The sequence below is a fragment of the Coenobita brevimanus genome, chromosome 99 (genome assembly GCF_032717465.1).
Source record: "Coenobita brevimanus isolate Jiangsu-jjx chromosome 99, ASM3271746v2, whole genome shotgun sequence".
Taxonomy (NCBI): Eukaryota; Metazoa; Arthropoda; class Malacostraca; order Decapoda; family Coenobitidae; genus Coenobita; species Coenobita brevimanus.
This window is the reverse complement of record NC_137052.1, coordinates 16132819-16145945: the sequence shown is the minus strand read 5'-3', so window position 1 is coordinate 16145945 and position 13127 is coordinate 16132819. Positions and strand designations below refer to the sequence as shown.

The window sequence follows — 13127 nt, the reverse complement described above, 5'->3', positions numbered from 1 at the left end:
ATAAAGGTAAGTGAAATGAGTGCAAAAATTATCATGGTATGTCTTAAGTCTCCTGAATGATGTAAGAAAGAATTACCAGAGAAAGTAAGGGATATAATGGAATGCCTGGTGGGTGACAAACAGGGTGGCTATATGAGTGGTAGATGATGTGTATATCAAATATCTGCAATGAGACAGACAGTGGAAAAGGCTTGTGAGAAAGACTATAAGCTATTTATGGCATGAATGGATCTGGAAGATACATACGACAATATAAACACACAAGGATTATGGAAGGTTTTGCGTATACACTCAATCCTCGTAAATCGCGGCAATTTGGGTCTGGACCACTGTCGTGATTTATGAATTCCGTGATTTATGAATAATAACTCTTATGTGAAACATTAATTTGGGTCTGGACTTTGGCCAACCACCCCCCACAGCACCCTACCTACACCTATCTAGGCACCATCAAACACAAACATACAAATTTAGGAATATTCAGTGCATGTATTAAATAGAAATAAGCCATGTTAAGGGATCTAACCTTAATCCTATGACGAAATTGCTTAAGTGAATGGAGTGGGGTGGTGTTGGGAAGAACTTAGAACCTCTCAGCGTTTGTTCTTCCCAAACTCTTTCGCCAGCTTTGAAAACTTCTCTCCCCTCTCAACACGACGAATGAGCTCCAAACGTTGACTGTACAACAAATGCAGCAGCTTCTTGACACCATACTGCTTAGAGCGCTTCATTCGGGGGTCGGGAGGGGCCATGGCAGGTAGGAGGCGGGGGGAAGTTGCACAAAAAAGGCAGTTAGCTCTTGTACTCCATGGCGACGGTCTGTAGTGTCCGGACTGGCGGGACAAGAACAACAACAATATGGTGGCATTAGTATGCACATATGCCACCAGGGACGCACGGTGATTGGTTGTTGGGTCGCGATTTTCAATTTGAATGCCGCGGTTTACAATTCTCCTCGGAAAAGGCCCACTTGGGTGCCTAGATCCGCGATTTTTGTGACTTAACAGTGATTTAAGGTTGCCAGCAGTCCGACGGCCACCTAGCCATGATTTACAAATCCGTGATTTATGAACACGCGATTTACGAGGATTGAGTGTACAATATATGGTGTAGATGGTATACTGCTGAATGCCATAAAGAGATTTTGTGATGGTAGTGAAGTGTGCTTATGGATTGGTGGGTATCTAAAGAGATATTGTGATAGTAGTGAAGTGTGCTTAAGGACAGGTGGGTATCTAAGTGAATGTTCAAGATCAGTGTTGGTGGCATGAGACAAGATTGCGTACTGGCCCCATGGTTTGTCGAGAAGCTGAGGATCAAAGAAATGGCATATGAATACAGGTCCAAAGTAGGGGAGGAGTTAGAATCAGTAAACTGGAATGAAATGGATCTGGACAGCCTGTGGAATGCATATATGTATTGCTTAGTTAGGAATGCTAAAGTGGAGTGTGGTGTGGCAAGAGTAACAACAAAGAAGAAAGGTGCAGCATGGTGGGATGAAGAGGTTAAGAGAGCTGTGGAGGAACACAGGAAGAAGTGGCTAGAGTGGTTACAGGACAGGGGTTCAATTGAAATAAGAACTGAATATACTGAGAGCAAGAAGCAGACATAGAGACTAGTGAAGAGGAAAAAGATGGAGCTAAATGATGATCTATGAAGAAAAATTAATGGAAATTACTCTGAAAATAGGAAGTTATTCTGGAAAGAGGGGCGGAAATGTAGAACTGAAAGCGGAAAGAAATGTGAAGGTGTGAAGGATGCACGTTGTAGACTATTAACCCATGGGGATGAAGTAAGGACCAGATGAAAAAAAATGTTCTGAAAGCCTATTGAATGGGAATAGAAGGGGCAGATCCACTGTAAACACGATTGGTTTTGGGGGTGTGCAGAGAAGGAATGCAGTGCCAAGAAACGTGACACTTGCACAGGTGAAGAACGTTGTGAAACAGCTGAAAAATGGGAAAACAGCTGAGGTTGATGAGGTGTATGAAGAGATGATTAGGTGTAGTGGAGAGAGCAGAATGAAGAGCTTGTGGGAGATATGTTAAGAAGGAATGGATGAGTGAAACCGTGCCAGCAAAGTGGAAAAAGGCTGTGATTGTACCCCAGGTACATAAATAAAGGTGGGCAAAGTGAGTGCAAGAATTATCGTGGTATAAGTTTTGTGAGTGTGGTAGGGAAGGTATATGGAAGAATTATTATAGAGAAAGTAAGAGAGATATCAGAAGTCCTAATAAGTGATGAACACAGTGGCTTTAGGAGTGGCAGAGGATGTGTGGATCAAGTATTTGCAGTAAGACAGATAGTTGAGAAGGCTTGTGATAAGGACTATATGGTGCTTAAGGCATTCATGGATCTGGAAAGAGCATACAACAAAGTAGACAGAGAAGAATTGCTGAAGGTTTTGTGCATGTATGGAGTAGATGGTAAGCTGCTAGGTGCCATCAGGAGTTTTTATGATGGTAGTGAAGCATGTGTAAGGGTAAATGGGCATCTAAGTTAATGGTTCATGATCGGTGTGGGCGTGCGACAAGGTTGTGTGATGTCCCCATGGTTGTTTAATATATATGGATAGGTTATGAGAGAAATAAAAACAGTAGTAATGGAGAAAGGGATGGCGATGGTAATGAACGGCGATGGATGGAATATCTCAAATTTGTTTTGATGCAGTACTACTTGCAAATATCGGACAAGACCTTGGTGGACTTGTGCTGAGTTTTGCTGGCGTCTGTGAGCATCATGCCTTAAGAGCAAATGTAGAAGAGTGGAGTGTTGGTTACCTGAGAGAGAAGGTGACCCCCAGTGTGATGTTACAGTGAATGGAGAGAAATTGGAATTGGTGAGAGAGTTCAAATACCAGGGTACAGTGATAGAAAAGTGAGGAAAATGTGCAAAAGAAGTGGATAGTAGAGTGACAAAAGGAATGAAAGCAGCTGGTGCTATGAAGGCCTTGATAAGAAACAGAGGCTTGAGTGTTGCATCTGCATGAGGCTTACATGAAGGTGTTAGTGCCAACTTTAACATATGGATGAGAGACTATGGTGTGGCATGAAAATGAAAAGTCGAGAGTGAAAGTAATGGAGATGGGACTGCTGAGAAATGTGCGTGGAGTAGGGGGAGTGGATAGGATACAAAATAATGTGATTCATGAAAGATGTGAAATGAGGAATCTGTGGACATCAGAAACGAAGAGAGTGTACTGAGATGGTATGGTCATGTGGAGAGAATGAATAAAAACAGAGTGGTGAAAAAGGAATATCTAAGGGAATCTGAAGGAGGAAGGAAGCGACGGTGGCCAAAGAGAAAGTGGAAGGAGATAGTGGATGAGTGTGTGAGTAAGAGAGGTATGGAAATTGGTGAGGCTAGGGGACTGGTAAGAGATCAAGCTGGCTGGATGAATGTTGTAAGAAGTGCATGATCAAGGATTTGGTACCCCTTTTTAATGTGACAGCATCCGGATTGACTCTACTAGATACGTTTATGTGAAGCTACAGAATGTGGTGAATGTTTTTGGCATTTCAGATAGAGCCAGGATTCCGGGGGCTTGAATGATGAGTGAATGGAAGCGTTGCCAATTGGACTGGGCAAAACTTGGACTGTCTGGATGTTGCTACTCCTCACCATGCCAGAGGGTGGGATAGGAAGTCCAGATGGTGGTGGTGGTGGTGGTGGTGGTGGTGGTGGTGGTGGTGGTGGTGGTGATGGTGATGGTGATGGTGATGATGATGATGATGGTCTTTCCTTTCTGAAAAGTGCCAGTTATTCCACTGGGAAATCACTAGCGTTCTACACACATATACATTACTTTTTCAATTACAAGAAGTGTTACATCTCCTCAGGCACAAAATGATCCACTGGTATACATGGCGAGTAATGAGAAGGGTGGATGGTGAACTGAATGAAAGGAAGGCAAAGATTCATTACGTGTGTGTGGATGAAACGATGCGAAGATGTGTAATGGATGCGAGAGCATTTAGAGGTTGGGGGAGTAGACTTTCTGGTGGTCAGAATCTAAGTTCATGAAAATGGGAGGTGACGCTGAGATTGATTGCCCTTCGCAATCCAGTGTCCCGACCAGTCCCTTATCTCAGTCCTCAGTAGAGCTGGCGGGTGTTGGGTCAGCAGAATTGAGGGTGAAGCAACAGGAGGATGTAACATTAAAGCCCTTGTTTGCTCGAGTAGGGGAAGAAAGAAGTATGGAGTGTGGTAAGGAGGAGTTCCTGATTAAAGACAATGTTTTACATCGCCGATGGACGCCCACTGGCGCCACGATGGATGGAGGAGTGGGTGAGTTAGTGCAGGTGGTGGTGCCTGTGCAGTATAGGGTGCCGTTAATACAGTTAGCACATGAGGGACCTTTAGCAGGTCACTTGGGAAACAGAAAGACAGTGCAGCGCTTAAGATATAACTTTTGGTGGCCAAGTATGCCGGGACAAGTTGCTGCGTACATCAAGAGCTGTCACACGTGTCAGATAGTGGGCAAGCCTAATCAAGTTCTTCCTGTGGCCCCTTTGACTCCCATTCCTGCAGTTGAACCTCCGTTTACCCGGGTAATCATTGATATTGTGGGCCCTTTACCTCCTACTTCTGCTGGAAACAAGTATTTGTTAACCATAATGGATGTTACAACGCGATACCCAGAGGCTATACCAATCAGAAGCATGCAGGCGAAGTCAGTAGTCAAGCAACTTATCCTGTTCTTTACTCATTTTGGCCTGCCCAAGGAGTTGCAGTCAGACCGCGGAGTAAATTTTACATCTAATTTGTTTAAGCAGACAATGACAGAGTTGGGCATCAAACATATTTTGTCCAGTGCCTACCATCCGCAGTCACAAGGTGCCCTGGAGAGGCATCATCAGACCTTAAAGACAATGCTGCGCACCTTCTGCTATGATAGTGGAAAGGATTGGGACCTAGCGGTACCCTTTGTTATGTTTGCAGTGAGAGAGGTACCAACTGAGTCGTTAGGGTTTTCACCCAATGAGTTAGTGTTTGGGCACAGAGTTCGTGGTCCCTTGGATGTGGTGCGAGAGGCCTGGAGTAACAACAAATCTGGCAACCAGGAATCCATGCTTGACTATGTCTGCCGCACTCGGGAGAGACTGCATTGTGCTTTAGAGCTTGCCCGTGACCATCTAATCGGGGCTCAAGCGAAAATGAAGGCTCATTACGATAAGAAGGTCAGAAGTCGTGAGTTTAAGCAAGGAGATGAAGTTTTGGCACTGCTGCCCATGCAAGGAAAACCTCTGGCGGCTAGATTCAGTGGTCCTTATATTGTGAAGAAGAGAGTTGGGGAACTTGACTATCTAATTGTTACCCCAGATAGGCGGAAGAGTACTCAGTTGTGCCACATTAATATGTTGAAGCCATACTACCGCCCAGTTGATTCTCATTGTGGGATGACTGCTGATGTCTCTCACCGGGGATGTGAAGGACGGGGAAAGGAGGACGTGGCATCAAAGGAACGTGCTGTGGAGGGAGCTGTTGGTGCCGGTAATGTGAGTAGTGGACCAGGGTTACAGCCACAGTCCCTGGAAGGTGACTTTGGAGTGGACGTTGAGGGAACCAGGGAGAGCGCTCCTGTAGTTTTGGTGGTTGGTAGTGAGTTGGAGGAGCAGGAGGAAGTGCTTAGTCGTGGTGAGATGTTACCAGCTGACCTATGGGAGGGCAATGGTTATGCAGCTCTGGTGGAGAAATTGCGACACCTTGATCCAGTAAAGCGAGAAGAGCTGTGCAACAGATTATGGAAACATCCGAAAGTTTTTGGAGATTCACCGGGATTGACAACTTGGGCTACTCATGACATTGACGTTGGGGATAGTAAGCCTGTAAAATTAGCTCCCTACCGCATCAACCCTATCAGACAGAAAGCTCTCGATAATGAGATCAAGTATATGTTGGACCATGGATTGATCAAGAGGAGTTTCAGTGAGTGGAGTTCACCAGTTACCTTGCAGCCGAAGCCAGATGGGAAGGTTAGGTTGTGTGTGGACTTCCGGAAAGTTAACTCACTGTCTAAGACCGATGCTTATCCCTTGCCTCGGGTCGATGACTCCGTGGACAAGGTGGGAAATGCCACTTATATCACCAAACTTGACTTAGTAAAGGGATACTGGCAGGTCCCGCTGACGGAACGGGCTAAACAAGTGGCTAGCTTTGTTGTCAGTGGTGCAGTATATCAGTGCCAGGTGATGCCTTATGGATTGAAGAATGCTCCAGCCACTTTCCAGAGGCTTATGGATAAAGTGGTGGATGGCATACCTAATTGTGTCGTTTACATCGATGATGTCATTGTGTATGACACCAAGTGGGAGGAGCACCTTGATCATGTGGAAATGCTCATTAAGCGGTTGGAGGAAGCTGGCTTAGTAGTCAACTTGGACAAGTGCGAGTTCGTACGTGCTAAGGTCCAGTACCTTGGATTTGTTGTAGGACATGGGCAAGTGGCTCCACCTCGGGCTAAGGTGGATGCCACTTCCAACTTTGCAGCACCCCAGTGTCGCCGTGCCCTCCAGCGATTTTTGGGCATGATCGGCTATTACAGACGATTTATTGGGAATTACTCCACAGTGCTTGCCCCTCTTACTGACTTATTGCGCAAGGATAAGAAGTGGCAGTGGACAGCTGAGTGTGAGCAAGCTTTTACTACTGTTAAGTCTCTGCTGTGCCACCACCCTATATTGCGTGCACCAGATTTTGACAAATCTTTTGTGCTGGCAGTTGATGCTAGTCGAGTAGGGGTAGGAGCAGTGTTGATGCAGCCGGATGAGGGCCAGGTTGAACATCCCATATCATACTTCTCAAAGAAGTTTAATAGAGCCCAAAAGAATTATTCCGTCATAGAGCAGGAGTTATTAGCGATTATCCTGGCCCTGCAACACTTTGCTGTCTACCTGCCCCCTTTTGGCCCTGTGATCAAGATTTATTCAGACCATCATCCCCTGCAGTTTTTGAACAAGTTCAAATTTAAGAACCAGCGTTTGACCCGCTGGAGTTTGCTTTTGCAAGAGTACAATTTAGAAGTTAGGCATATTAAAGGGATTGATAACGTAATTGCTGATTGTTTATCCAGGGAGGGGTCAGGGTCTTGATTCGAAAATTTTGATCCAGGGCTCAAAATTTTCCCTTGGGGAAGGGCGTGTTACGCTGTTCGCCTTTCCGTTCCCACGGATGCAGCCGTTACAGCTGGGCTAGGGGGATTATGCAGTATGTATCCGTGTCATTCGCGGAGTTTAAATTAGCGAGTGTTACAAGTTCTTTTGTTTCTTTCTTTCCTGCCACTGAGGGCAATTTTATTTCATACCATGCTGAGAATGCATTTGATTATTTTGATTGTCTTATGTGAGCCACCAGTATATTTAATGATGTTTTGCTTGCATTAGAAGTACCAATTCATTGTAGAGAGAGAGGGGCACGAATTTAAGTTCCTTATTAATTAATCTGATTCATGCGTTCGCGCTTGGCTGCGCGTGGGCCTGGCATCAGCGCAGTCTCTTCCCAGCCAGCTTTAGTATCGGGTGCTTGTACACTCTCTCTCTCTCCCCAGTCATTTTTATGCCGAGCTGGCGTTTTTGTTTAAGTTTATTTTTACTCATTTGTTTGTTGACTGAGGAAAGTAGTTATTTTATTTTGTTTTTGTAACCGTGTTGTCTTTGGAGGGCCAGTTTGGCTCACCGTGGTCCTCTCACTGCCTTTGTTAACGTTCCCCAACACACGTACATACACACACACCCCTAACCCCTACACAGTTAATCCCATCTCTTTGCACAAGGCTAGTGAGAACCATCGTGAGCTACTAACTGCGTTCCCCCCTTGGACACGGGTTAAGTAGAAAGTCGTCACCACCGGAAGTAAGTGGGAGGTGTTCCTGTAGGCTGTCTTGGGCGGTATTACTTCCGGTAGTGACGATAGTAGGCTAGATCTATAGGTAGGCTGTTCCGTTTTATTATCAAAGTACAGAGTGTTGCGTTCTTAAGTAAGTACTTTTCCGTTGCGCAGTTTTTCTCTAGTTTGCGGAGTGTCAGTGCCGGGGTCTGCGTTATTTTTGCAACGCAGTGGAGGCCGATCATCTAAGGCTGACTTGTTGTCTTTTTGTAATAGCCCCGGGCCGGCGCTACCGTAACAATATATATATATATATATATATATATATATATATATATATATATATATATATATATATATATATATATATATATATACAGTATATACCGGTATATACGTATACAATAATCTTCCCATTATCTGATGTAATACAGCCAAACGCACGTCCGGAGTGAGGGTTCATCCGGATAGTGGGTCCCTGCCTCCTGGACTGGTACTTATGGACCCTAACCCAGCCTAACTCAGAATACCACCTACATAACTCTCTACCGGACATGCATGACACCTATTTACGATTCTATTCACACAAGAAAGAGACAGGAAGCATGAAATAAATGAAAAGGAACCAGGGAATAGGGAATTAGAAGTGAGTATGGAAAATATTTAGCAGCGTACACTGTACTTATAACATGTCCGTGGCCATCTCATTATGAAGGTTAGCTCGCCTCTTCTAAGGCTCTGGCAGTGGTGAAAATGCTCTTGAAGCACATACATTAATCCAGTGTTGTGCTGCACTTAATCCTTTGGACTGGGAGTTATAATTGTTTAACGCTGCACATTCCATTCTTAATTGTGCCACACCAGTTTCAACTGCCAGTTTGCACTCTGTACTTAATCTTTGCACTCTGAATTCTAATTTCATAACACTGCACAACACTGTAAATTCCCATGTGGTCTAGTGGCGAGGTATTGCAGCATATTCACAAAAAAGAGCATGTGACAACCACTGCGACGAACATCTAGTCGTGACAGTAGTTGGGCAGGAACTGGGAAGGGGAGGAAGCAGGGGGCCGAACGTAAACACAGCTGTTCAGCGCTGCACGCCAAGTTCAAAGTATGGTTGAAAAAAATGTCGGATTTTTTTTTTTTTTTTTTTTTTTTTGCCTTTTTTACGTTTCTTGGCCATTTTTTGGTTCCAACGGCCCGGGCACAAAATGTCCAGGTAGTGGGGTGTCTGGTTACTTGATGTATGGATATTACAGGGATTGCTGTATATACTGTATATATTTTAAACACAATGGAGGAAGGTAAAACAAATGAATAAAAAAAATAATCCATACACAAGATTACTGGTGTCCTCCATATTGTGGATGTATGTGGGCATCATGCCTTGAAAGTTGTGTAAATGTAGAAAATAGCAAAGCAATGGTTGTTGAGGAAGAAGGTGACTCTCAGTGCAATGTAACAGTGAATGGAGAGAGACATAAATTGGTGAATAAGCAAATGGAATAAAACAAACTGGCATGAGAATTTAAGAGCCTATGTGCAGTGATAGAAAAGACAGATAAATGTAAAAAATGAAGTGGAAAGTAGAGAGGTAAAAAGGAAAGAGAGTGGCTAGTGCTATGAAGGCCTTGATAAGAAGCAAGGTCTGAGTACTGCGGCTAAGAGAGATGTGCATCATCGTATCATTTATAAAGGCTCCGACATATTTGCATGCATCGGCTTTGGTCACCTAATGGCAGCTCTCCACACTACTCAATCTCTACCAGCCTCCCTATTCAGTTCCTTATCCCTGAGGTCACACTCAATGATCCTGTCCCAGGTCACTTTTGGTTTTCCTTTCGCAATCCTACCCCCAACGTTCACAGTTCTCATGCTCGGAGTAGGGTTGTGGAAAAAAAAAAAAAAAAAAAAAAAAATGGGACGAGGTAATAGAGTGTAACCTCAGGGGTAAGGGAATGGAGTTTGCCAGAGATCGAACAGCATGGACAGCCACCATTAGGTGACCAAGCCTGAAGCATGTCAGCATGTTGCTGCATGAAGGAATTTTAGTACAGTACCTACTGTAACATATGGGTGTAAGACTACGGTGTGGCATGAAAATGAAGTCAAGAGTAAGAGCAGTGGAGACAAGACTGCTGAGGGAAGTGTAGGGAGTGCAGAGACTGGGTAGGATGAAGAATAATGTGATTTGTGAATGACTGGAAGTAAAGAAGTCTGTGGACACCAGTGTTGAAGAAAGTGCTTAAGACAGTACAGTCATATGGAAAGAATGGGTATGAATAGACAGTATATCTAAGTGAAGCTGAAGGTGAGAGAATATATGGTTGGCCTAGGTGGATTGATCCATCATCCATCATCCAATCCTACTTCACCCCATGAGGAGCGTCGGAGTCCGGGGCCAGGCAAGATGGTCCTGACATTTAAGATGAGAGTGACCAGCCTCACTCATCCCTGAGTGACATGACATGAGCAATAAACCCCAATCACCCCTTGGATATAAACCTTCAGCGGCTCAATCTGATTCGAGCGCCTTAATTACCCACTAAACCACCAGATGCCATTATTTGGTTATATGGTTACCACCCAGCGTAGTAAATGGTTTCCTGTTGTACAGGAAACCATTTGGCTTGTCACTCAATGTAGAGTCACCCACAGGCAGAAGGAAGAGGAAAGAATGAATAAACGAAAGACAGAAGAGGGAGTGTAAAGTCACCCGTAGGCAGAAGGACGAGGAATGAATGACGGAAAGAAAGACAGAAGAGGATGGAACGAAAGAAGGACGGAGGAGAGGAAAGGGCAGACACCTGAGAGCGGCACTACATCAAGTGAGTGGATGATGAGTGCCCCCACTGATATGGTAAATAATAGTGTGTGAGAAAGACAGGTGTGGAAACTGATGAGGCTTGGAACTGACAAGAGACTGAGTTGGCTGGATGAATTTTGTGTGGAGTATTATATGACCACAATTTAGCACCTCCCTTTAACTTGACAGTCATCAAACTCTGGCAGATGGGTGAATGTGAATCTGTGGAATAGGTTGTACTGTACCTATCCAGTGGAGCCAGGATTCTGGGGACTTGAATGATGAATGAATGTGAGTGTTGCTCATTCAAATGGACAAACTTTGGTTAGTAACTCATTCTGTAAGTTTATTTCTGGCTATATGGACCCTATCTCACCCCACCTTATAATAGGAAAGGTCTGGTTGTTAATGATGACAATGGCAATAACAAAGACGATAACAGACATACACTATAGACTGATAAATGCTGATGGACAGATAGACTTACAATGTGAACTTAATTGAAGTATCCTCCTCTGGAATAAATCCAGTGTGAAACTGAAGCTGAGCCACTTTGACACCCATCACCTTACCCATCATCCTGCGTGCATGGTACACGTACACACACACGTCACCAACAAGGTGTACGTTCACTGGGATCAGAATCTGTAAAAACATGATAAATGTACACAGAATCTGCAAAGACATCATCAATATACACACAGACACACAGTCAACTATTAATTGTAGAATAAAATGAAGGTACCATACAGTCACACATAACACATATATATACAGTATATGCATACACTGAAAACCATTATACAGTACATTCACAGGGGTCAGAATCTGCACAGATATATGTGAGAGGTGTAACCCAAAAGTTCCCGAAATTTGAAAGCAGGGTAGAAACCGCTTGTCATACGGTGTGTGGATGCTAGGTTGCAGTGCATGCAACCTTCCTTTGATAGTGTGTTGAGCGACATTGTTCAGGATGGATGCGTTCATTGCACATGTGTTTTTTGTATTGTGTTTGGGTTAGTTTGCGAACTCTGTGATCTACAAGAAGGAGGCTGTGAAAGTGCAATGTGTATGCATCAAGTTTTGTGTGACACTCGGGAAGAATATGGCAGAAACTCATAAAATGTTAAAATACAAGCATTTGTTAACAAGGTTTTGGGACAAACCTATGACTGGTTTAAGTGTTTCAAAAACGGATGAACATCAACGGATGAAGTCGCATGTTCTGGTCGCCCTGCCATCATTTCAGCTCCTGACGATGTGGCCAAAGTTCGTGGAACCATCCTCGAAGATCATAGAAGGACAATCCACAATGTCTGTGACATTGTTACTCTCTTGTATGGAACTTGCCAATGCATTTTGTCTGGCGACGTTAGGCGAAAATGTCCAGACAAACAGCACACAAACAAATGGGTGCTTTACCATGACAATGCACCTGCATACACAATCCTTGTTGTTCAGCAGTTTTTAGCATCAACAAGCATGCAAGCTGTTCCCCACCCCCTGCATTCACCCCTTGTGATTTTTTCCTCCTTCCAAAAATGAAAATCCAACTGAAAGGACTAAGATTTGACACCAATGAGGAGATCCAGGAAAAAATCACAAAAGGTTCTAAACAAGCTGATGCTCATGGACTTCCACAACACATTCTGATCATGGTTGAAGTGTTGGGATCGATGTATGCACACCAAAAGAGACTACTCTGAAGGGGACAGTGGTGAATAAGACTTCAGGAAAGCTTTTTCCTTCTTCAGCCAAATTTCTGGAACTTCTGGGTAGCACCTCTTACATGCATTACAGATATACACACACATCTCTAACTATGTAAACTTTCACTCTCATCACCTTCCCCATCATCCTGTGTACATGATTCATGTACATGCAGTCAACCAGGGATTATATGGAGATTAAAACCTGCAAAAGAAATGATAAATGTACAAAGGTATCAGATGCTACAGACAATCTTTTCCATACATACATGCATGATTAGTAACATACAAAATTACTTTACCAACCAGGGGAATATTCAGTGGGATCACAATCTGCAAAAATCTTTACTCAAAGAATTTTCAGCAAGACATAGGGTAAACCATTTATGTCCATGACTGGATGATTACACTGCCAATGGGACTACTGCTACCACCAAACGTGATTTCGTTCATTCATCTTTGAAGGCTCCAACATGCTTGCATGCATCAGCCTTGGTCACCTCATGATGGCTCTCCATACTGCTCAATCTCTGGCAGCTTCCTTATTCAGTGCCTTATCCCTGAGATCACACTCAATGACCTTGTCCCAGGTCTTTTTTGGTCAACCTCTCGCAACCCTACCCCTAACATTAACACTTCTCACTTTCTGCACCCAATTATCATCCCCCATCCTCTCCATATGCCCAAACCAATTCAATCTACCTCTCCTCATCACAACACCAATACACTCCAGTCCCATCCTACCCCTCAACTCTTCCACTGTAAACCCAGCACCACCAGGCCTC

At 44.0% G+C, this 13127-nt stretch overlaps 1 protein-coding gene across 1 annotated transcript in view; it reads right to left on the bottom strand.

The window, feature by feature from the left end:
* aux (cyclin-G-associated kinase) overlaps nt 1–13127 on the bottom strand; it is a 462562-nt gene that overhangs the window by 155358 nt on the left and 294077 nt on the right. The window contains exon 15 of the mRNA XM_080283925.1: nt 11121–11278. Coding sequence (XP_080140051.1) covers nt 11121–11278 — 158 coding nt within the window. The remainder of the gene's footprint in view (nt 1–11120; nt 11279–13127) is intronic.